General features: G+C 42.8%; 1 protein-coding gene across 1 annotated transcript in view; it reads left to right on the top strand.

The window, feature by feature from the left end:
- PRPF19 (pre-mRNA processing factor 19) overlaps positions 1 to 25,342 on the top strand; it is a 79,151-nt gene that overhangs the window by 28,001 nt on the left and 25,808 nt on the right. The window contains exons 5-9 of the mRNA XM_077250804.1: positions 4,375 to 4,445; positions 4,521 to 4,583; positions 4,676 to 4,717; positions 16,775 to 16,849; positions 20,701 to 20,776. Of these exons, the coding sequence (XP_077106919.1) occupies positions 4,375 to 4,445; positions 4,521 to 4,583; positions 4,676 to 4,717; positions 16,775 to 16,849; positions 20,701 to 20,776 (327 nt within the window). The remainder of the gene's footprint in view (positions 1 to 4,374; positions 4,446 to 4,520; positions 4,584 to 4,675; positions 4,718 to 16,774; positions 16,850 to 20,700; positions 20,777 to 25,342) is intronic.

The following is a 25,342-nucleotide window of genomic DNA, read 5'->3' as shown; positions in this document are numbered from 1 at the left end:
ACGCGCAAAACTCGCCATGCGCAAAACTTGCTGCACACAACTTGCTACACTAACCTGTCACATGCAACTCGACACACAAAAAGTTGCTACACGCATGTCGCCACACAAAACTCATCTCACAAAAGTCCCTACATGCATGTCGCCACACGCAACTCAACACACACAACTTGACACACGAAACTCGCCCTAAAACACACACAAGTCTGGTATCCTTCAAAAATAAAAATCTGATTAATAAGCAGACAAACTACAAGAGCAACAAATGTACCATATAGGAATCCGGCAGCTGTCAGTCACATGACCAGTCTATTATGTGTATGTGTGAGCTAATATATACTGCCAGGGGGTGGGCTTACTGTTGGCTGGGGATTTATCAGGCTGCCATTTTAGCTTACAAATACTGAGGTAAAAATACTGACCAAATAACGTGTGAACGAGGGCTAATACAGGAGGAGATGGCATACAGCTATATACTATATACAGGAGATGACACACAGGTATATACTATTTACAGGGGAGATGACACACAGGTATATACTATATACAGGAGGAGATGACACACAGATATATACTATATACAGGAGAGATGACACACAGGTATATACTATATAGAGGAGGAGATGACATACAGGTACATACTACATACAGGAGGAGATGACATACAGGTATATACTATATACAGGAGGAGATGACACACAGGTATATACTATATACAGGAGCAGATTACCTACAGGTATATAGTATATACAGGAGGAGATGACACAGGTATATGCTATGTATAGGAGGAGATGACATACAGGTATATACTATATACAGGAGATGACACACAGATATATACTATATATAGGTGAGATGACACACAGGTATATACTATATACAGGAGATTACATACAGGTATATCTAATATATAAAGCTGAATGTGTGTATGTATGTATGTGTGTATGTCCGGGATTGGCATCTGTACCGTCGCAGCTACAGCCACAAAATTTTGCACAGTCACACGTCTGGACCCCGAGAGCGTCATAGGCTATGTTGTGAGGTGAAATTTTAACCCCGCGCGTTCCAATTCACCAAACAATTTTGCTCCTATCTACATAATGGGGAAAAAGTGAAGGGAAAAGTGTTGGAGGAAAATTGACAGCTGCCAGATGTGAACAATGAGGACTTAAAGAATGAGAGCGATGGCGACAAAGAGTATATACCGTACAGTTGCTAAGGTGGGGCCCCGACATGGGATACTCACCACACACGGGGATATGAACACAAACACAAAATGCGCCACACACTACCACGTGCTTGAACACATATACCACCCTCAGCACACATTTCACCACACACACACACCAACCTCGCCACATAAAAGTCGAAACACAAAAGTCACCACTCAAAACTCGCTACATGCAAAACTCGCCATATGCAAAACTAGGCTCACGCAAAACTCGCCACACGTGCAAAACTCACCTCATGGAAAACTCACCTCATGCAAAACTTGCACACACAGAAAAATTGCCACATGTACAAAAGTTGCACCACATGCAAAAGTTGCCTCACACAAAACTTGCACATACTCAAAATGCACCACACATAAAACTCGCCACGCGCAAAACTCGCCATGCACAAATCTTGCTGCACACAACTTGCTACACTAACCTGTCACATGCAACTCAACACACAAAATGTTGCTACACGCATGTCGCCACACAAAACTCATCTCACAAAAGTCGCTACATGCATGTCGCCACACGCAACTCAACACACACAACTTGACACATAAAACTCGCCCTAAAACACACACAAGTCTGGTATTGTCCTTCAAAAATAAAAATCTGATTAATAAGCAAACTACAAGAGCAACAAATGTACCATATAGGAAATACGGCAGCTGTCAGTCACATGACCTGTCTATTATGTGTATGTGTGAGCTAATATATACTGCCAGGGGGGAGGGCTTCCTGTTGGCTGGGGATTTATCAGGCTGCCAATAGCAACCAATCACAGCTCAGCTTCTATTTTGCTACAGTTAATTAACCTGAGCTCTGATTGGTTAATATAGGCAACAAAGACATTCTCAGTATAACAAAGCTAATATATGTTGTGAAATGCTTCTATTTGCTTAGTTTTTGCCTTTTAATAATTACATTTCTATCTATTTGTTTTGTGGTTTTTGTGTGCAGAATAAATTTTTGTTAACACATTCTATTTTGCTAACAGCAGTCATTAACCCGGGCGAAGCCGGGTAGTACAGCTAGTATATATATATATGTCATTGAGACACATATATATATATTCTGTATTTAGATTTCATTCAGCGCGATATCTGTGAACAGCCGCTAATTCAATTGCCGGCTTTTCATTTCTCCTGCACAAACCCGACAGGATATGAGACATGGTTTACATATAGTAAACCATCTCATATCCCCTTTTTTTTTGCATATTCCACACTACTAATGTTAGTAGTGTGTATGTGCAAAATTTCAGCGCTGTAGCTGCTAAAATAAAGGGTTAAATGGCGGAAAAAATTGGCGTGGGCTCCCGCGCAATTTTCTCCGCCAGAGCGGTAAAGCCAGTGACTGAGGGCAGATATTAATAGCCAGGAGAGGGTCCATGGTTATTGGCCCCCCCGTGGCTAAAAACATCTGCCCCCAGCCACCCCAGAAAAGGCACATCTGGAAGATGCGCCTATTCTGGCACTTGGCCACTCTCTTCCCACTCCCTGTAGCGGTGGGATATGGGGTAATGAAGGGTTAATGCCACCTTGCTATTGGAAGGTGACATTAAGCCAGATTAATGATGGAGAGGCGTCAATTATGACACCTATCCATTATTAATCCAATTGTAGGAAAGGGTTAAAAAACACACACACACATGATTGAAAAGTATTTTAATGAAATAAACACAGCGGTTGTTGTAATAATTTATTGTTCTCGCAAATCCATTTGCAGTCCCTCGCTTGGCAACATAATAAACGCACAAGATACATACCTTCTGATGTACTGTCAGGTCCAACGATGTAATCCATCTGAAGGGGTTAACTAATATTACAAGCAGGAGCCCTGCTATAATGCAGCTGTGCTCCGTGCTTGTAATTCCCCTGCGAATGAATGAAATGTAGGTCATTGACCTACATTTCCTTCAGTCGCGGTGATGGCCCCCTGGTGGATGTCCTCATATGACCTGGAGCGTGGGAAAAAGTTCCCAGGCTGCAGTTCATGAGAACATCCACCAGAGGGCGCCTCACCGCGAATGAATGAAATGTAGGTCAATGACCTACATTTCATTCATTCGCAGGGGAATTACAAGCACGGAGCACAGCTGCATTATAGCAGGGCTCCTGCTTGTAATATTAGTTAACCCCTTCAGATGGATTACATCGTTGGACCTGACAGTACATCAGAAGGTATGTATCTTGTGCGTTTATTATGTTGCCAAGCGAGGGACTGCAAATGGATTTGAGAGAACAATAAATTATTACAACAACCGCTGTGTTTATTTCATTAAAATACTTTTCAATCATGTGTGTGTGTTTTTTTTAACCCTTTCCTACAATTGGATTAATAATGGATAGGTGTCATAATTGACGCCTCTCCATCATTAATCTGGCTTAATGTCACCTTCCAATAGCAAGGTGGCATTAACCCTTCATTACCCCATATCCCACCGCTACAGGGAGTGGGAAGAGAGTGGCCAAGTGCCAGAATAGGCGCATCTTCCAGATGTGCCTTTTCTGGGGTGGCTGGGGGCAGATGTTTTTAGCCACGGGGGGGCCAATAACCATGGACCCTCTCCTGGCTATTAATATCTACCCTCAGTCACTGGCTTTACCGCTCTGGCGGAGAAAATTGCGCGGGAGCCCACGCCAATTTTTTCCGCCATTTAACCCTTTATTTCAGCAGCTACAGCGCTGAAATTTTGCACATACACACTACTAACATTAGTAGTGTGGAATATGCAAAAAAAAGGGGGATATGAGATGGTTTACTGTATGTAAACCATGTCTCATATCCTGTCGGGTTTGTGCAGGAGAAATGAAAAGCCGGCAATTGAATTACCGACTTTTCACTAACACCGCTGCGTATTTCTCGCAAGTCACACTGCTGGTCCGTGTGGAATCCGTATTTTTCTCGCCCCCATAGACTTTCATTGGCGATTTTTTTGCGCAGTACGCTGACAAACGCAGCATGCTGCGATTTTGTACGGCCGTAGAAAGCCGTATAATACTGAACCGTAATATACGGCTAATAGGAGCAGCCCCATTGAGAATAATTGTGCCGTATGTTATGCGAGTTTTACGGACGTAGTTTCTGCGCTCTTACGTCCGTAAAACTCGCCAGTGTGACGCCGGCCTTAGTTTATTTTTCCCTTCTTGTTTTATAGCTTTGGCTACCCTGAAACCACAAGCTGGTATTTCTGTGCAGACCAACCCAACTCTGCAAGCAGGTGTAGCAGTAAGTGTACTATTGTAAGTATTTGTGCCTCTTATGTGACTACATCATTTCTGAGCGGCATTTTTTCCTTTTTAGGGTTCAGCAGAGGCAATGGATTTGGGAGAACTGGTGGGAATGTCAACAGAAATCATACAAAAGGTAAATGTATCTGAAACTGTTAATCAAACTGGTATACAGTAATAGCTGATTTTCTTGTACTTATGATTTTATCTTTTTATTTTTTTATTCAGCTTCAGGACAAAGCAACAGTGCTCACAACGGAGCGTAAGAAGGTATGGAAAGAGCTTAACATCTTCAGGCTCCATCTATTTATTTATTTATTTTAAACATTTCCTACACATTTCTGTGTATTTATTTTTGTGTACGTAAACAGGTTTTTTTTCCTCAAACTGCTTTATTTTTCATTTTTTTATTTTTAACTTTTTTCCCTTTATTTAATTCTATATACCGTATATACTCGAGTATAAGCCAAGATTTTCAGCCCACTTTTTTGGGCTGAAAGTAACCCTCTCGGCTTATACTCGAGTCATACCCAGGGGTCGGCAGGGGAGGGGGAGCGGAGCTGTGTAATAATACTCACCTGCTCCTGGTGCGGTCCCTTCACGTCTTTTCCCCGGCGCTGGCAGCTTCCTCTTGTAGTGAGCTGTCATATAGGGGTGGAGCCGCATATTCATTACTGTAATGAGCGGTACCATGTGACCTCTCACTACAGGAGGAAGCTGCGGCACCGGGAAACAGACGTGCAGCGACGGCGCCAGGAGCAGGTGAGTATGACGGGGGGCAGTGCACGATATTCACCTGCTCCTCGTTCCACCGTTGGCGCCGCTGCGTCTTCCGCAATAACGCTCAGGTCAGAGGGCGCGGTGACGCGATTAGAGCGCGCCGCCCTCTGCCGGATCGTTGGTGCAGAGGATGGAAGACACAGCGGCGCCCGGCAGCGGTGGAACGCGGAGCAGGTAAATATAGCAAGTGCTGGGGGCCTGAGAGGTGAGTATGTGATTTTTTTTTTTTATCGCAGCAACAGCATATGGGGCAATTATCTGTATGGAGCATCTTTTGGGGCCATAATCAACATTTGTGCAGCATTATATGGGGCGTATTTTGTATGGAGCATCTTATGGAGTCCATCATGAACTGTATGGAGCATTATATGGGGCTCCCGATTCAATATGGATATTTAAAAACACTTACCGTATATACTCGAGTATAAGCCGACCTGAGTATAAGCCGACCCCCTAATTTTGCCACAAAAAACTGGGAAAACTTAATGACTCGAAATATAAGCCTAGGGTGGGAAATGCAGCAGCTACCGATAAATGTCAAAAGTAAAAATAGATACCAATAAAAGTAAAATTAATTGAGACATCAGTAGGTTAAGTGTTTTTGAATATCCATATTCAATCAGGAGCCCCATATAATGCTCCATGCAGTTTATGATGGCCCCATAAGATGTTCCATATTAACCCCTTTCTGCCATTGGACGTACTATTCCGTCCATGTGGGGTGGGCCCTAATTCCCAAGGACGGAATAGTACGTCCAGCACGATCGGCCGCGCTCACGGGGGGAGCGCGGCCGATCGCGGCCGGGTGTCGGCTGCCTATCGCAGCTGACATCCGGCACTATGTGCCAGGAGCAGTCACGGACCGCCCCCGGCACATTAACCCCCGGCACACCACGATCAAACATGATCGCGGTGTGCCGATGGTACAGGGAAGCATCGCGCAGGGAGGGGGCTTCCTGCGGGCTTCCCTGAGACCCCCGGAGCAACGCGATGTGATCGCGTTGCTGCGAGGGCCTCTTACCTCCTATCCCTGCAGGCCCCGGATCCAAAATGGCCGTGGGGCTGCATCCGGGTCCTGCAGGGAGTACTTCCGGGTGCCTTACCAGGCGCTGGTAAGCCTGCACGGCCGTATGTCAGATCGGTGATCTGACAGAGTGCTGTGCAAACTGTCAGATCATCGATCTGTGATGTCTTCCCCCCCCCCCCGGGACAAAGTAAAAAGGTAAAAAAAAAATTTCCTAAATAAAGAAAAATAAATAAATATATATATATATATATATATATATATATATATATATATATATATATATATATATATATATATATATATATATATATAATTCCCATAAATACATTTCTATATCTAAATAAAAAAAATCAAACAATAAAAGTACACATACTTAGTATCGCCGCCTCCGTAACGACCCCGCCTATGAAACTATATCACTAGTTAACCCCTTCAGTGAACACCGTTAAAAAAAAAAAAAGCAAAAAACGCTTTATTCTCATACCGCCAAACAAAAAGTGGAATAACACGCCATCAAAAAGACGGATATAAATAACCATGGTACCGCTGCAAACGTCATCTTGTCCCGCAAAAAACGAGCCGCCATACAGCATCATCAGCGAAAAAATAAAAAAGTTATAGTCCTCAGAATAAAGCGATGCCAAAATAATTATTTTTTCTATAAAATAGTTTTTATCGTATAAAAGCGCCAAAACAAAAAAAATTATATAAATGAGGTATCGCTGTAATCGTACTGACCCGAAGAATAAAAATGCTTTATCAATTTTACCAAATGTGGAACGGTATAAACGCCTCCCCCAAAAGAAATTAATGAATAGCTGGTTTTTGGTCATTCTGCCTCACAAAAATCGGAATAAAAAGCGATCGAAAAATCTCCCGTGTCCGAACATGTTGCCAATAGAAACGTCAACTCGTCCTGCAAAAAACAAGACCTCACATGACTCTGTGGACTCAAATATTGAAAAATTATAGCTCTCAAAATGTGGTAACGCAAAAAATATTTTTTGCAATAAATAGCGTCTTTCAGTGTGTGACTGCTGCCAATCATAAAAATCTGCTAAAAAACCCGCTATAAAAGTAAATCAAACCCCCCTTCATCACCTGCTTAATTAGGGAAAAATTCAAAAATTTAAAAAATGTATTTATTTCCATTTTCCCGTTAGGGTTAGGGTTAGGGCTAGGGTTAGAGTTGGGGCTAGGGTTAAGGCTACAGTTAGAGTTGGGGCTAAAGTTAGGGTTAGGGTTGGGGCTAAAGTTAGGGTTAGGGTTTGGATTACATTTACGGTTGGGAATAGGGTTGGGATTAGGGTTAAGGGTGAGTCTGGGTTAGAGGTGTGGTTAGGGTTACCGTTTGGATTAGGGTTTCAGTTATAATTGGGGGGTTTCCACTGTTTAGGCACATCAGGGGCTCTCCAAACGCGACATGGCGTCCGATCTCAATTTCAGCCAATTCTGCGTTGAAAAAGTAAAACAGTGCTCCTTCCCTTCCAAGCTCTCCCGTGCGCCCAAACAGTGGTTTACCCCCACATATGGGGTATCCGCGTACTCAGGACAAATTGGACAACAGCTTTTGGGGTCCAATTTCTCCTGTTACCGTTGGGAAAATACAAAACTGGGGGCTAAAAAATAATTTGTGGGGGAAAAAATTTTTTTTTTATTTTCACGGCTCTGCGTTATAAACTGTAGTGAAACACTTGAGAGTTCAAAACTCTCACAACACATCTAGATGAGTTCCTTAGGGGGTCTACTTTCCAAAATGGTGTCACTTGTGGTTTTTTTTTACTGTTTAGGTACATTAGGGGCTCTGCAAATGCAATGTGACGCCTGCAGACCATTCCATCTAAGTCTGCATTCCAAATGGCGCTCCATCCCTTCCGAGCCCTCCCATGCGCTCAAACAGTGGTTCCCCCCCACATATGGGGTATCAGCGTACTCAGGACAAATTGTACAACAACTTTTGGGGTCCAATTTCTTCTCTTACCCTTGGGAAAATAAAAAATTGGGGCGAAAAGATAATTTTTGTGAAAATTTTTGTTTTTTACGGTTCTGCATTATAAACTTCTGTGAAGCACTTGGTGAGTCAAAGTGCTCACCACACGTCTAGGTAAGCTCCTTAGGGGGTCTACTTTCCAAAATGGTGTCACTTGTGGGGGGTTTCAATGTTTAGGCACATCAGGGGCTCTCCAAACGCAACATGGCGTCCCATCTCAATTCCAGTCAATTTTGCATTGAAAAGTCAAATGGCGCTTCCGAGCTCTGTCATGCGCCCAAACAGTGGTTTACCCCCACATATGGGGTATCGGCATACTCAGGACAAATTGTACAACATCTTTTGAGGTCCATTTTCTCCTGTTACTCTTGGTAAAATAAAACAAATTGGAGCTGAAGTAAATTTTGTGTGAATTTAAACATTCCAAAAATTCCTGTGAAACACCTGAAGGGTTAATAAACTTCTTGAATGTGGTTTTGAGCACCTTGAGTGGTGCAGTTTTTAGAATGGTGTCATACTTGGGTATTTTCTATCATGTAGACCCCTCAAAATGACTTCAAATGAGATGTGGTCCCTAACAAAAAAAACAATGGTGTTGTAAAAATGAAAAATTGCTGATCAACTTTTAACCCTTATAACTCCCTAACAAAAAAAAAAATGTTGGTTCCAAAATTGTGCTGATGTAAAGTAGACATGTGGGAAATGTTACTTATTAAGTACCGTATATACTCGAGTATAAGCCGAGATTTTCAGCCCAACTTTTTGGGCTGAAAGTGCCCCTCTCGGCTTATACTCGAGTCACGGTCGGCGGTGGGGTCGGCGGGTGAGGGTGAGAGAGCGTGTCGCATACTCACCTAGTCCCAGGGCTCCTGGCGCTCCCCCTGCCCGTCCCACAGTCTTCGGTGCCGCAGCTCGTCCCCTGTTCAGCGGTCACATGGGACCGCTCATTAGAGAAATGAATATGGACTCCACTCCCATAGGGGTGGATCCGCAAATTCATTCCTCTAATGACGGTAACGGTGACCGCTGACAGAGGAAGAGGCTGCGGCACCCGGAGACCAGCTGTCCGGGAGAAGGAGCCAGGGACGCTGGGAGCAGGTAAGTATGTCATATTTACGTGTCCACGTTCCACATGCCGGGCGCCGCTCTGTCTTCGCGTCCTCTTGTTCTGACTGTTCAGGTCAGAGGGCGCGATGACGCATATAGTGTGCGCGCCGCCCTCTGCCTGAACAGTCAGTGCGGAGAGACGCCGAGACGGGACGCTGAGGAGCTGCAAGCAAGAGAGGTGAGTATGTGTTTTGTTTTTTTTATTGCAGCAGCGGCATTGTATATTGCACAGATTTATGTGGAGTATCTATGGGGCAACGGTGCAGAGCATTGTATATGGGGCACAGCTTTATGTGGAGCATCTATGGGGCCATAATCAAAGGTGCAGAGCATTGTATATGGCACAGCTATCTATGGGGCCATAATCAATGGTGCAGGGCGTTATATATGGCACAGCTATCTATGGGGCCATAATCAAAGGTGCAGGGCATTATATATGGCACAGCTATCTATGGGGCCATAATCAATGGTGCAGAGCATTGTATATGGCACAGCTATCTATGGGGCCATAATCAATGGTGCAGGGCATTATATATGGCACAGCTATCTATGGGGCCATAATCAAAGGTGCATAGCATTGTATATGGCACAGCTATCTATGGGGCCATAATCAATGGTGCAGGGCGTTATATATGGCACAGCTATCTATGGGGCCATAATCAAAGGTGCAGGGCATTATATATGGCACAGCTATCTATGGGGCCATAATCAAAGGTGCAGAGCATTGTATATGGCACAGCTATCTATGGGGCCATAATCAAAGCTGCAGAGCATTTTATATGGCACAGCTTTCTATGGAGCATCTATGGGGCCATAATCAAAGGTGCAGGGCATTATATATGGCACAGCTATCTATGGGGCCATAATCAAAGGTGCAGAGCATTGTATATGGCACAGCTATCTATGGGGCCATAATCAAAGGTGCAGAGCATTGTATATGGCACAGCTATCTATGGGGCCATAATCAAAGGTGCAGGGCATTATATATGGCACAGCTATCTATGGGGCTATAATCAAAGGTGCAGAGCATTGTATATGGCACAGCTATCTATGGGGCCATAATCAAAGGTGCAGAGCATTGTATATGGCACAGCTATCTATGGGGCCATAATCAAAGCTGCAGAGCATTTTGTATGGCACAGCTTTCTATGGAGCATCTATGGGGCCATAATCAAAGGTGCAGAGCATTGTATATGGCACAGCTTTCTATGGAGCATCTATGGGGCCATAATCAAAGGTGCAGAGCATTGTATATGGCACAGCTTTCTATGGGGCCATAATCAAAGGTGCAGAGCATTGTATATGGCACAGCTTTCTATGGGGCCATAATCAAAGGTGCAGAGCATTTTATATGGCACAGCTTTCTATGGAGCATCTATGGGGCCATAATGAACTGTGCAGAGCATTATATATGCGGCAGCTTTATGTGGAGCGTCTATGGGGCCATAATGAACGGTATGGAGCATCTATTTTTATTTTTGAAATTCACCGGTAGCTGCTGCATTTTCCACCCTAGGCTTATACTCGAGTTAATAAGTTTTCCCAGTTTTTTGTGGCAAAATTAAGGGGGTTGGCTTATATTCGGGTCGGCTTATACTCGAGTATATACGGTATTTTGTGTGACATATCACTGTGATTTAATTGCATAAAAATTCAAAGTTGGAAAATTGCGAAATTTTCGCCAAATTTCCGTTTTTTTCACAAATAAACGCAGGTAATATTAAATACATTTTACCACTATCATGAAGTACAATATGTCACTAGAAAACAATGTCAGAATCACTGGGATCCGTTGAAGCGTTCCAGAGTTATAACCTCATAAAGGGACAGTGGTCAGAATTTTAAAAATTGGCCTGGTCATTAACGTGCAAACCACCCTTGGGGGGGGGGGGGGGGGTGAAGGGGTTAAAATATGCCCCATATAATCCTGCATAAAGGTTAATAAAGGCCCCATAAGATGCTCCATAGACACATTTGCCCAATATAATGCTGCACAAATGCTGATTATGGCCCCATAAGATGCTCTATAAAGATATTTGCCCCATATAGTGCTGCACAAACCTTGATTATGGCCCTATAAGATGCTCCATATAGACACTTGCCCCATATACTGTAGTGCCCTACAAATGTTAATTATGGCCCCATACAGACACTTGCCCCATATAGTGCTGCACAAACGTTATGGGCCCCATATAGTGCTGCACAAACGTTATGGCCCCATATAGTGCTGCACAAACGTTATGGCCCCATATAGTGCTGCACAAACGTTATGGCCCCATATAGTGCTGCACAAACGTTATGGCCCCATATAGTGCTGCACAAACGTTATGGCCCCATATAGTGCTGCACAAACGTTATGGCCCCATATAGTGCTGCACAAACGTTATGGCCCCATATAGTGCTGCACAAACGTTATGGCCCCATATAGTGCTGCACAAACGTTATGGCCCCATATAGTGCTGCACAAACGTTATGGCCCCATATAGTGCTGCACAAACGTTATGGCCCCATATAGTGCTGCACAAACGTTATGGCCCCATATAGTGCTGCACAAACGTTATGGCCCCATATAGTGCTGCACAAACGTTATGGCCCCATATAGTGCTGCACAAACGTTATGGCCCCATATAGTGCTGCACAAACGTTATGGCCCCATATAGTGCTGCACAAACGTTATGGCCCCATATAGTGCTGCACAAACGTTATGGCCCCATATAGTGCTGCACAAACGTTATGGCCCCATATAGTGCTGCACAAACGTTATGGCCCCATATAGTGCTGCACAAACGTTATGGCCCCATATAGTGCTGCACAAACGTTATGGCCCCATATAGTGCTGCACAAACGTTATGGCCCCATATAGTGCTGCACAAACGTTATGGCCCCATATAGTGCTGCACAAACGTTATGGGCCCCATATAGTGCTGCACAAACGTTATGGGCCCCATATAGTTTTGCACAAACGTTATGGGCCCCATATAGTGCTGCACAAACGTTATGGGCCCCATATAGTGCTGCACAAACGTTATGGGCCCCATATAGTGCTGCACAAACGTTATGGGCCCCATATAGTGCTGCACAAACGTTATGGGCCCCATATAGTGCTGCACAAACGTTATGGGCCCCATATAGTGCTGCACAAACGTTATGGGCCCCATATAGTGCTGCACAAACGTTATGGGCCCCATATAGTGCTGCACAAACGTTATGGGCCCCATATAGTGCTGCACAAACGTTATGGGCCCCATATAGTGCTGCACAAACTTTATGGGCCCCATATAGTGCTGCACAAACATGGCCCCATAGATGCTCCATACAGATATTTGCCCCATTTGCTGCGATAAAAAAAAAAAATCACATACTCACCTCTCCGTCGCTCAGGCCCCCGGCACTTTCAATAGTCACCCGCACCTCGTTCCGGCGCCACTCCATGTTCAGCACCGACGTTCAGCAGAGGGCGCACACTAACTACGTCACCGCGCCCTCTGACCTGAGCGTCACTGCTGAAGACAGAGCGGTGCCCGGAACGAGGAAAGGTGACTATCGCGCAGCGCTCCCCTCCCCGTATACTCACCTGGTCCTGGCGCTGTGCAGTCCCTGCTTCCCCGGCGCCGCAGCTTCTAACTGTACTGAGCGGTCACTGTTACCGCTCAATACAGTAATGAATATGCGGCTCCACCCCTATGGGAGGTGGAGCCGCATATTCATTTACTGTAATGAGCGGTACCATGTGACCGCTCAGTACAGGAAGAAGCTGAAGCTGCTGCTGCCGGCGCTGGGAAAGCCAGGGGACCTGCAGGGGCCACGCCTGGACTAGGTGAGTATTTTTAGACAGCCCCCGCTCCCCCTCCCATGCCGACCTCTGGGTATGACTCGAGTATAAGCCGAGAGGGGGACTTTCTGCCCAAAAAAGTGGGCTGAAAATCTCGGCTTATACTCGAGTATATACGGTAACCTACTGATGTCTCAATTAATTTTACTTTTATTGGTACCTATTTTTATTTTTGAAATTTACCAGTAGCTGCTGCATTTTCCACCCTAGGCTTATACTCGAGTCATTAAGTTTTCCCAGTTTTTTGTGGCAAAATTAGAGGGGGTCAGCTTATACTCGGGTCGCCTTATACTCGAGTATATACGGTACTTTTAGTTCCACTAGGGAATGTTAAACTTTAATGATCTTAAATGCACATATAATGCACTGCAACGCATCTGTAGTTCTTTGGAACTCTGAAAGTAGCTTTTGGGGGATAGTGTTAGTGTAACCTGCTATATATTTTTTTTTATATCAATTAAGTTTTCTTTATTTTTCTTCTTTGCTCTTTTCTTTGTTATTACAAGTGTAAATGTATTTAACTTTCAAATTCTGGGCATTTTGTGCTTTCATTTTATTTTATCCTTTCACCTTTTAGAGAGCCTTACCTTTATTTGTCTGTAGAAATCCAAAAGAGGGTTGTTGTTTTTTTTTATTTAACGGGGCGAATTGTCATTTAGAGTGATGATACTCCTTTTACTATGGAAAAAGTTAAAAAAGCGTAGTGAAATATTCATAAACAAAATTCTGCTGTTTTACTTTTTGCATGCAGACCATCCCATTAGTCATCCTTCACACGACAGTATTTGATCAATATTTTGTCTACAATGGAAATGGTGGTTGGTGCTTTTCCCACTACTGACAATGGAAATGGCGGTTGGTGCTTTTCCAACTACTGACAATGGAAAAGGTGGTTGGTGCTTTTCCCACTACTGACAATGGAAAAGGTGGTTGGTGCTTTTCCCACTACTGACAATGGAAAAGGTGGTTGGTGCTTTTCCCACTACTGACAATGGAAATGGCGGTTGGTGCTTTTCCCACTACTGACAATGGAAAAGGTGGTTGGTGCTTTTCCCACTACTGACAATGGAAATGGCCGTTGGTGCTTTTCCCACTACTGACAATGGAAATGGTGGTTGGTGCTTTTCCCGCTACTAACAATGGAAATGGCGGTTAAGGCCATGTTCACACTTCGCGGTTTTTACCGCGGATCCGCGGCGATTTTGATGCTGCGGGTCCGCAGCAGTTTCCATAGCGTTTCCATTAACATGTAAACCCTATGGAAACCGCAAACCGCTGTGCACATGCTGCGGGAAAAACCGCGCAGAAACGCAGCAGTTTAAAACCCGCAGCATGTCACTTCTTTGTGCAGAATCGCTGCGATTCTGCACCCATAGAAATGCATTGAACCGCTTACTTCCCGCATGGGGCTGTGCCCACTTTGCGGGAAGTAAGCGGATAATGCGCGGTTGCTACCCGGGGTGGAGGAGAGGAGACTCTCCTCCAGGCCCTGGGAAGCATAAATAGTGTAAAAAAAAAAAAAAGAATAAAAATAAAAAATAATGCTATACTCACCTCTCAGCGCTGCCCGCGGCCGCCCGGTCTTCGGTTTGCTGTGCGAACAGGACCTGCGGTGACGTCGCGGTCACATGACCGTGATGACGCCGCGGTCACACGACCGTGACGTCACGAAGGTCCTTCTCGGCACAGCATCTTTGGAATCGGACCGCCGAGTGCAGCGCCGAGGAGTTCGGGACGTCAGAGGGTGAGTATCGCCAATTTTTATTATTTTTATCATTACTATTGATGCTGCATATTGCTGCATATGCAGCATCAATAGTACAGGAGTAATCCCGCAGCGGAAACCGCGGAACAAACCGCGATAAATCTGCAGGGATAACCGCAGCGGTTTTGCCCTGCAGATTTATCAATTCCGCTGCGGGATAAACCCGCAGAGCACACCGCAAAGTGTGCACATGGCCTTATGCTTTTCCCACTACTGACAATGGAAATGGCGGTTGGTGCTTTTCCCACTACTGACAATGGAAATGGTGGTTGGTGCTTTTCCCACTACTGACAATGGAAATGGCAGTTGGTGCTTTTCCCACTACTGACAATGGAAATGGCAGTTGGTGCTTTTCCCACTACTGACAATGGAAATGGCAGTTGGTGCTTTTCCCGTTACTAACAATGGAAAGGGCGGTTAATGCTTTTCCCGCTACTAACAATGGAAATGGCGGTTGGTGCTTTTCCCACTACTGACAATGGAAATGGCGGTTGGTGCTTTTCCCACTACTGACAATGGAAATGGCGGTTGGTGCTTTTCCCACTACTGACAATGGAAATGGCGGTTGGTGCTTTTCCCACTACTGACAATGGAAATGGCGGTTGGTGCTTTTCCCACTACTGACAATGGAAATGGCGGTTGGTGCTTTTCCCACTACTGACAATGGAAATGGCGGTTGGTGCTTTACAAATTCAGTCTCCACTGAATACAGATTTTACAAGTTTTACACATGACTTGAGAATGAATGATTAGTCCAATATGTGAAATAAGCAGATTTGTCTGACGAGCTGGGTTGTGGGGTCGGTAAGTCAAACCTCCGACTTCTCAATTTCCCTGACTTCACGACTCTGACCCCACAGCACTGATCACTACTGAGTATGGGCATAAAGTGCATCAGAGATTCATCTCGACTAAAAGCCGAGATCGGGAACAGAACTGACATTTCATAACTTTACCAAATTCTTATGAAAAAATCTACAGCACATCCTGCATTGTACTACTACTGACTCCGCCAAAATGGACTCCTACTCCACCGCCCTTCTAAGATATATTACTAAGTTGTTTTCGTGTGTACTGTTGATTTTATGAACTAACAATTTAAATGAGTTTACTCCTGTAAATTCAAAAGACTACAGTATGTGCATCCTGAGTAACACTTCTGAAGGCTTCTGGCATTAATAATTGGCCCTGGGTATAGTGAATAGAGAAACTGTATTCAGATCTTTTGGCAGTACGATATTTCATTTTGTTATACTTCTAATCTATATGCAAAATGTTATTTGTAAATGTTTTCTATATAATAAGTGTATATTAAAATGGTAACTGATGGTAACTACCGGAGATACAACTGCATCCGCTATCGTCAAGTCGGCAGAGCGGCTGCTTTTCCGCTCAGCTCTTTTCCAAAGAAACAATGGTTTAATCACCTTTTTAATGCATTTTATTGCAATGTTGACACAGTCCCCAAAAAATTAATTCTGGCTTTTTGAGATTGGTGTGATTTTACTTTTCTCCTCTTGTTGCGCAGTATACCGTTTTAGAGTAATATATTTTACGAACACAACAATGCCAAATTTTATATATAATAACAGTGTCTTAAAATGGTAACTGATGGGCTCCATGCGATTGCTATTGAAGTGCCGCTGTCAATGCTTTAAATGGTCAAGCAACAGCCATCAGAGCAAGACTTCATTGCTAGCTGTGGAGTTGAGCCCGCTCCATCAACTTTACACTTGAGCTGTGATGAAAATGTTTGTCTTTAAGGGGTTAAAATGTATAGCTAAATACTAATCCACTGTCCACTAATTATTTTAATTGTTATGTAGCGTGGTAAGACAGTCCCAGAGGATCTGGTCAAGCCTGAGGAGCTCAGCAAATATCATCAAGTCTCTTCTCATGTGGTAAGTGTATACAGACCTTAACCCCTTCATGACCTTTGACGTTTAGGTATTTCAAAGGTTGTGTATCCTCCTGTCATGTGGACTCCGAAGCTGAGCCATCATCTTTCCCCCCTCACATAACAGCTGATTTAGTCTTATTTAATTTTATTGCCTCGAATTCCCGCAGATGAATTAGAGATGCACCCACCGCTATTAACCAGTTAAATGCCGCTGACAATCATTGACAGCGAAGTTTAACCCGCCATCCAAAAGAGTCACTAGTCCCACCCAGGCCGCCGATGGGTTGTTATGAGCTGAAGCTCTGCTGTGTAGCACAGACGATCGGATGATCGCAGCTTCAAGTCTCCTAAGGGCACTGTTGAAGCAAGTGTAAAGAAAACAAAAAAAGCCTTTACTCAGCCCTATATGTCAAAAATGGATCCCAGAAATTGTTTTTACTTTTCTTACACATTTCGGATTTGTTTTCATCACTTAAATAAAAAAGAACATATAAGAGAGAGAGAGAGCGATATGGTATCTTTGTGCTTGTACTGATCTGGGAAATCGTATTGTCAGGTCAGTTTTAGCACCTAGTGAAGCGGTTATCCCCTCTAAACTAAAAGTGTGTCACATGTCGGGTCTTTGTAACGCCTTACTTAAAGGATATATCTGTGACTTTGTGAAAATCTAAAAATGTGTCTAAGCAATAGCACACTGAGTTAGTTGCTACCTATCTGCCTGTTGTGCAGTCCATTACTGACACAGAGCGGTCACAGACCGCTCCTGCCGGGGATTCAACTGCCTCCGCTGACGTCAAGTCGGCAGAGCGGCTGCTTTTCCGCTCTGCTCTTTTCCAAAGAAACAATGGTTTAATCACCTTTTTAATGCATTTTATTGCAATGTTGACACAGCCAGAAAAATAATAATTCTGGCTTTTTGAGATTGTTGTTTTTTTTTTCTCTTGTTGCGCAGTATACCGTTTTAGATTAATATATTTTACGAACGCAACAGTGCCAAATATGTGTTTTTTGTTTTTTTTCTAATGGGGTGAAGGTTGACCATTTTGCTTTCTTTTGTTTACACTACTCACATTTTTCTGTGTTTAATAGTCAAGTTGACGGTGAAGCTGCTATCGTCTGATCACTTGTACCATACATGTATAGCTATAATCATGATCTTTCACAAAAGTATCTTAATGAAAGGCAACGAGGGTCTTCATAAGACTCCCAGCTGTCATGTCATCCCATCATTGCCTTGTGATCACCTCATAGATTGAGAGTGTCATTTAACAGGTTAACAGCTGCGGTTGGAGCTCCACTCCACCCGCGGCTGTAAGAGGCTGATTATGTCTGAATAAATCAGCCATCATACCAGGAAAAATACAGGCTAGGCTTTGAACCCATATCAATGGTAGAGACACGACATATAACTGACATATGTCATGAAGGGTTAAAAATAAAGGAATAAAAAATCAAACATTTGATATTGCCATGTCCATAAAAGTCCGATCTATCAACATATAAATTGAATTAACTCGACCAGTAAACGCTGTTAAGTGGGGAGAAAAAAATAACAGATCCAGTTATGTTTTTGTTTTTTTAGCTGGCTGCACAACTTTTTTGTTAATTGTTTGCTGCTGGATACTTTCTGAATACTTCCCATGTGAACATGGCCTTATAAAGGAAATAGGAGCGTTTGCAGGCCAAGCCCTCCTGTGTAAGGTACAGGGAAGAAACCCGCTGGACTAACAATCGGCCAAACCATTGATCGGCTGACTGTCTAGAGCTTTAGCTAACTCGGTTAAGAAAGCCATATGTTAAGCTGTGAAATGGTGTGGAGAAGCGAATATGCTGCACTGCAGGTGTCTCAAAGATGTCCAGTATAAACCTGAAGTTGTAGAACAAGTATTGCGATTTTATTCTCAAAGTACTTTCAAGTACAACTGACTTCTTCATCAGGAGTAAAGAAAAACATATGTTGTGTCTGTCACCTGGGGTGAGAGGACCAGAACCTCCATTGTGTAGATCTGCAGAACTGCTAACATGTCCTCGGTCCTTACCTTTTTGAAGCATTCTAGATTACAGTGATTTATCCTTTGGGAGAGAAGTCTGATTTTTCTCTCATGGTGCTGTCATGGAAGGTGATGGTAGAAAATTAAATTATGAAGCATTTAGATGAGCAGATATCTTTTTAGTGTAGTTTAAGCATCTATGCCATGCAAATGTGAGAAATGGCGTCTGGTAGTATTTACCCTTTTTTTCTTTAACCGCTTTCTGACATCTGACGTAGTATCCCGTCGAGGTGGTATGGGCCCATATGACCACGGACAGGATAGTACGTCATCACCGATCAGCCGCGCTCACTGGGGGAGCGTGGCCAGTTAGGGTTGGGGCTGGGGCTAAAGTTAAGGTTTGGATTACATTTACGGTTGGGATTAGGGTTGTGATTAGGGTTAGGGGTGTGGTTAGGGTTATGGTTGGGGTTAGGGTTTCAGTTAGAATTGGGGGTTTCCACTTTGGACACATCAGGGGCTCTCCAAACCCGACATGGCATCCGATCTCCATTCCAGCCAATTCTGTGTGGAAAAAGTAAAACAGTGCTCCTTCCCTTCTGAGCTCTCCCGTGCGCCCAAACGGGTTTACCCCAACATATTAGGTATCAGTGTACTCGAGACAAATTGGACAACAACGTTTGGTGTACAAGTTCTCTTGTTATCCTTGGGAAAATAATAATAATTTGGGGGGCTAAAAATCATTTTTGTGGGGAAAAAAAAAAGATTCTTTATTTTCACGGCTTTGCGTTATATAAACTGTAGTGAAACACTTGGGGGTTCAAAGTTTTCACAACACATCTAGATAAGTTCCTTAGGGGGTTTACTTTCCAAAATGGTGTCACTTTGTGGGGGGTTTCAATGTTTAGGCTCAGTGGCTCTCCAAATGCGACATGGCGTCCCAATTCCAGTCAATTTTGCATTGAAAAGTCAAACGGCGCTCCTTCCCTTCCAAGCTCTGCCCTGCGCCCAAACAGTGGTTTACCCCCACATATGAGGTATCAGCATACTCGTTACAACTAGTACAACAACTTTTGGGGTCCAATTTCTCCTGTTACCCTTGGTAAAATAAAACGAATTTGAGCTGAATTTAATTTTTTGTGAAACAAAGTTAAATGTTAATTTTTTTTTTATTTTTTTTTTAAACATTCCAAAAATTCCTGTGAAACATCTCAAGCGATAATAAACTTCTTAAATGTGGTTTTGAGCACCTTGAGATGTGCAGTTTTTAGAATGGTGTCACACTTGGGTATTTTCTGTCATATTCACCCCTCAAAGTGACTTCAAATGTGATGTGGTCCCCAAAAATAAATGGTGTAAAAATGAGAAACTGCTGGTCAACTTTTAACCCTTATAACTCCGTAACAAAAAAAATGCTGGTTCCCAAATTGTGCTGATGTAAAGTAGACATGTGGGAAATGTTACTTATTAAGTATTTTGTGTGACATATCTCTGTGATTTAAGGGCATAAAAATTCAAAGTTGGAAAATTGCTAAATTTTCAATTTTCGCCATATTTCCGTTTTTTTTTCACAAATCAACGCAGGTAATATCAAAGAAATTTTACCACTATCATGAAGTACAATATGTCTCGAGAAAACAGTCAGAATCATCAGGATCCGTTGAAGCGCTCCAGAGTTATAATCTCATAAAGGGACAGTGGTCAGAATTGCAAAAATTGGCCCGGTCATTAACATGCAAACCACCCTTGGGTGTAAAGGGGTTAATATCCCAGTTAGCGTGCAGAGTCGACTAGCTGTGGTGCTGTCAGTGTTTCTAAAAACCAGATTACTAATCTTTTTCATCCATATTTATTTTTTCAGGGATTACACAGTGCAAGTGTTCCTGGCATCTTGGCATTGGATCTGTGTCCAACAGATACAAACAAAACCCTTACAGGTGAGGAATCCATATTTCTGAGCCATAAATACTGCATTGTTCCTTCTTCTAAAAAGCATTACCTCTGTATTGACCTGTGCTGAAACATTCCACAAATTTTTTTTGGTGACTTGAAAAAGTAAAAAAAAAAAAAAACATCAAATTTTAGGCTATGAGAAGGCATTGAGTTCAAAGTGCATTGGGCTTTTCCTGGCTTTCCTATTAATAAAATCAGACACTGCACTCCTTTTTAGTGATGACGAAATCGCACTTATATACACTTCTGATTACGTTGATTCTTAGGACTTTTCTTGTCTGTGCCATTGTGGAACACCATATCATGAGCTAATGGCTGACAGCTATAAGTAGTTGAGTACTTGCTTCTCCTGCCAAATAAATCCCTCCTAAAGTTAATCAGTTTTATCTTTGTTACCATAGGAGGCAGCCTTGCTTTCAGGTACATTTTATTTTATTTTTCCCCTTTCCCTTTTGGGGTGGAAAGACATCACCCTATTGGCTTACAGGAGGGAGAACAGTGTTGTTACCCCACTGTTACCAGCCGTACCTGTAAGAAAAGGAGGCATAGACAACACTTGCTTCGCCGTAACCTCCTTGCTGTAGGGTCACCTAATATTCCAAACTTCCTGTTCACGCTGTCCCCCTGCCAAAAAGAAATGCACCAAAAAGTTGACGCTGCTGGACTAGGGAGAGCCACTTGAGACGTTTCTAGTGAGTAATCCTTTCTTAGTTAAGAATAGATTACGCACACCTCCATCTATTTTTTACTTTTGTCCCTTCTGTTTCATTAAAAATTAGTTTTGTTCATTTTTAATCTTTGTAAATCTTCTACTCTTGAGTTATTGTAGCTTTCTTGTAGCTACTTCCCCTGCTCAATTACACAGCTAAGGGAACTCTACACACTACCTCATCGAAACTGGCTCTACAGAGATCAGGCACATGTCTTGGAGGTGGGATCTTTTAACTTGGTTAAAAGGCTAGAACACTCTATTCCTTCAGGCAACTTTAATTGTGGACATTGTTCATAACTGTAATTTTGGTCTTATTGGCAGTCATTTCAGAAAGGGGGGTGGGTACAGAGCATTAAGTACGGCATTTCATTATTTTTAAATGTAAGGTATGTGATCTGTTGCCCATGTAATTTTTTTGTACATTAGTTAGATCATATTTACCATTAGCAAAATATTTAGTGAGTATATAAAATCTATTGAAACTGGTAATAGATCGATACATCTGATTAAATATAATTCAGACAAAGGTGCACTTTGTTTTGCTGGTTTACAGCATGTCCCATGTCCTTTCACATACAGTATATGTATTATAATAAAGCTCTAATTTATCAGAGAAGCAAAATAGTCCATTTCCACAAGTCATTTTCTACCATTAAAGCCTCATCTGCCTCTAGCTTGTGTTGTGAGTGCTGTGCTTTATTCTCTTTATCTAGATTATATTGTTCTCTTCAATTAGAGCACCACTTTTATCGTTGTCTCTTTAGACCTGGAACATCTTGTGATTTATAGTGCACCTGCTGCATTCTTTTTCTACTTTTACACTTTTCATGCAGCAGAAAGCAAAAAATATTGCTGAAAAGAAAAAGATCTATGCCCCTTACACAAAGCATGAGTGAGACAAACTGACTTTTTGCACACCTATTATTGTTAGTTTAGATTGCATACATGCAACTCCATGCTGCATTTGGTTCTTATTTTGTGGTATGCTATACAGGTCCTTCTCAAAAAATTAGCATATAGTGTTAAATTTCATTATTTACCATAATGTAATGATTACAATTAAACTTTCATATATTATAGATTCATTATCCACCAACTGAAATTTGTCAGGTCTTTTATTGTGTTAATACTGATGATTTTGGCATACAACTCCTGAAAACCCAAAAAACCTGTCTCAATAAATTAGCATATTTCACCCGTCCAATCAAATAAAAGTGTTTTTTAATAACAAACAAAAAAACCATCAAATAATAATGTTCAGTTATGCACTCAATACTTGGTCGGGAATCCTTTGGCAGAAATGACTGCTTCAATGCGGCGTGGCATGGAGGCAATCAGCCTGTGACACTGCTGAGATGTTATGGAGGCCCAGGATGCTTCAATAGCGGCCTTAAGCTCATCCAGAGTGTTGGGTCTTGCGTCTCTCAACTTTCTCTTCACAATATCCCACAGATTCTCTATGGGGTTCAGGTCAGGAGAGTTGGCAGGCCAATTGAGCACAGTAATACCATGGTCAGTAAACCATTTACCAGTGGTTTTGGCACTGTGAGCAGGTGCCAGGTCGTGCTGGAAAATGAAATCTTCATCTCCATAAAGCATTTCAGCCGATGGAAGCATGAAGTGCTCCAAAATCTCCTGATAGCTAGCTGCATTGACCCTGCCCTTGATGAAACACAGTGGACCAACACCAGCAGCTGACATGGCACCCCACACCATCACTGACTGTGGGTACTTGACACTGGACTTCAGGCATTTTGGCATTTCCTTCTCCCCAGTCTTCCTCCAGACTCTGGCACCTTGATTTCCGAATGACATGCAAAATTTGCTTTCATCAGAAAAAAGTACTTGGGACCACTTAGCAACAGTCCAGTGCTGCTTCTCTGTAGCCCAGGTCAGGCGCTTCTGCCGCTGTTTATGGTTCAAAAGTGGCTTTACCTGGGGAATGCGGCACCTGTAGCCCATTTCCTGCACACGCCTGTGCACGGTGGCTCTGGATGTTTCCACACCAGACTCAGTCCACAATCTTCCTCAGGGTCCGGTCACCTCTTCTCATTGTACAGCGTTTTCTGCCACATTGTTTCCTTCCAACAGACTTACCATTGAGGTGCCTTGATACAGCACTCTGGGAACAGCCTATTTGTTGAGAAATTTCTTTCTGGGTCTTACCCTCTTGCTTGAGGGTGTCAATGATGGCCTTCTTGACATCTGTCAGGTCGCTAGTCTTACCCATGATGGGGGTTTTGAGTAATGAACCAGGCAGGGAGTTTTTAAAAGCCTCAGGTATCTTTTGCATGTGTTTAGAGTTAATTAGTTGATTCAGAAGATTAGGGTAATAGGTCGTTTAGAGAACCTTTTCTTGATATGCTAATTTATTGAGACAGGTTTTTTGGGTTTTCAGGAGTTGTATGCCAAAATCATCAGTATTAAAACAATAAAAGACCTGACAAATTTCAGTTGGTGGATAATGAATCTATAATATATGAAAGTTTAATTGTAATCATTACATTATGGTAAATAATGAAATTTAACACTATATGCTAATTTTTTGAGAAGGACCTGTATATCTTGCATCTCTTCTTCAGTCCTTTTTGGGAAGGAGGAGAATGTGTTAAGAAAATACAAAAGGGAATTTAAAAATCCAGACTTTTCACTGGGTCTGTCTAGTTCTCAAACTTTTTTTTTTTTGCGCATATGTTTTAATTCTGTGGAGTCAAAAAGCCAAACATCTGATTCCTCAATTTCCCTGACTCCCGACTCCACAGCACTGGTCAACGTTGAGCATGTACACGAAGGGCAGCACAGATTCATCACAATTAAAAGCAGAGTTCAGGAGCAGAACAGACATTTATAGGACATTTCCCTGCCTCCCTATTGAGCATGTATGTAAAGTACATCACAGATTCATCTCCACTAAAAAGCAGAGATCAGGAGCAGAACAGAACATTTATAGGACATTTCCCTGACCCCACAGCACTGCCTCACTACTGAGCATGTACATAAAGGGCAGCACAGATTCATCTCCACTAAAAGCCAATATCTGGAACAAAACTAACATTTATAGGACATTTTATAACTTTCCCAAATTCTGAAAAAAAAACTACAGCACATCCTGCATTGCACTACTGTACCCAATTTATTATATATTTTAGGAGTTTATCGGTCCATTTTATATGGACACACTCTACGACTCCAACTCCACAGCCCTGATCTGTACGCGGCAAAACAATCCTGCAGCCTTTTGCTGCTGCTGTTTGTTTTCAAAGTGTACCTAGCATTTATTGTTCAACATCTATTGCTTGTCATGCTGACTACTCCTTCTCAGTTGTACCATTTGGTTATCCATAGATGAAAAAACAATTAGCTTCCAGTCATCCACTTATATTCCAACTCAACTCCCACTTGGTTATGTTGCTGGTGATGCTGCTGCTGCCATACTATTTGTGGACTCCGCAAACTTTCAAGAAATGTGCACGCTACATTGCTGTAAGAAACCCAGCTACCATTTTTTCTTCACAAAAAGGGAAGCCTGCACTGTGCTCTCATGTGCAGGAATATGTGGACATCTCCCTGGATTTGGCATTGTGTTCAAAAGTGCACAGAACTTTCAACACCCACAGCAGAAGCATGGATAAAACTTGCTTTTCAAAGCACACTCGATCAATGTTTTCAGTGGCAGCAATGCACAGACCTAACTAGATCAGGTGTTGAAGCTTTACTTTGGGCACTAGGTCTGTTTCCAATGCAAGACACTGCCTACCCACCCAGTTTACAGCATCCTCTGTGGACATCACCTCATCAAACAGCAGCATGGCAGGATGTTGCATCCACTCCCTGCTTT

The sequence above is a fragment of the Ranitomeya variabilis genome, chromosome 4 (genome assembly GCF_051348905.1).
Source record: "Ranitomeya variabilis isolate aRanVar5 chromosome 4, aRanVar5.hap1, whole genome shotgun sequence".
Lineage (NCBI taxonomy): Eukaryota > Metazoa > Chordata > Amphibia > Anura > Dendrobatidae > Ranitomeya > Ranitomeya variabilis.
The sequence above is the reverse complement of the archived record's forward strand: the minus strand, read 5'-3'. Positions and strand labels throughout refer to the sequence as shown.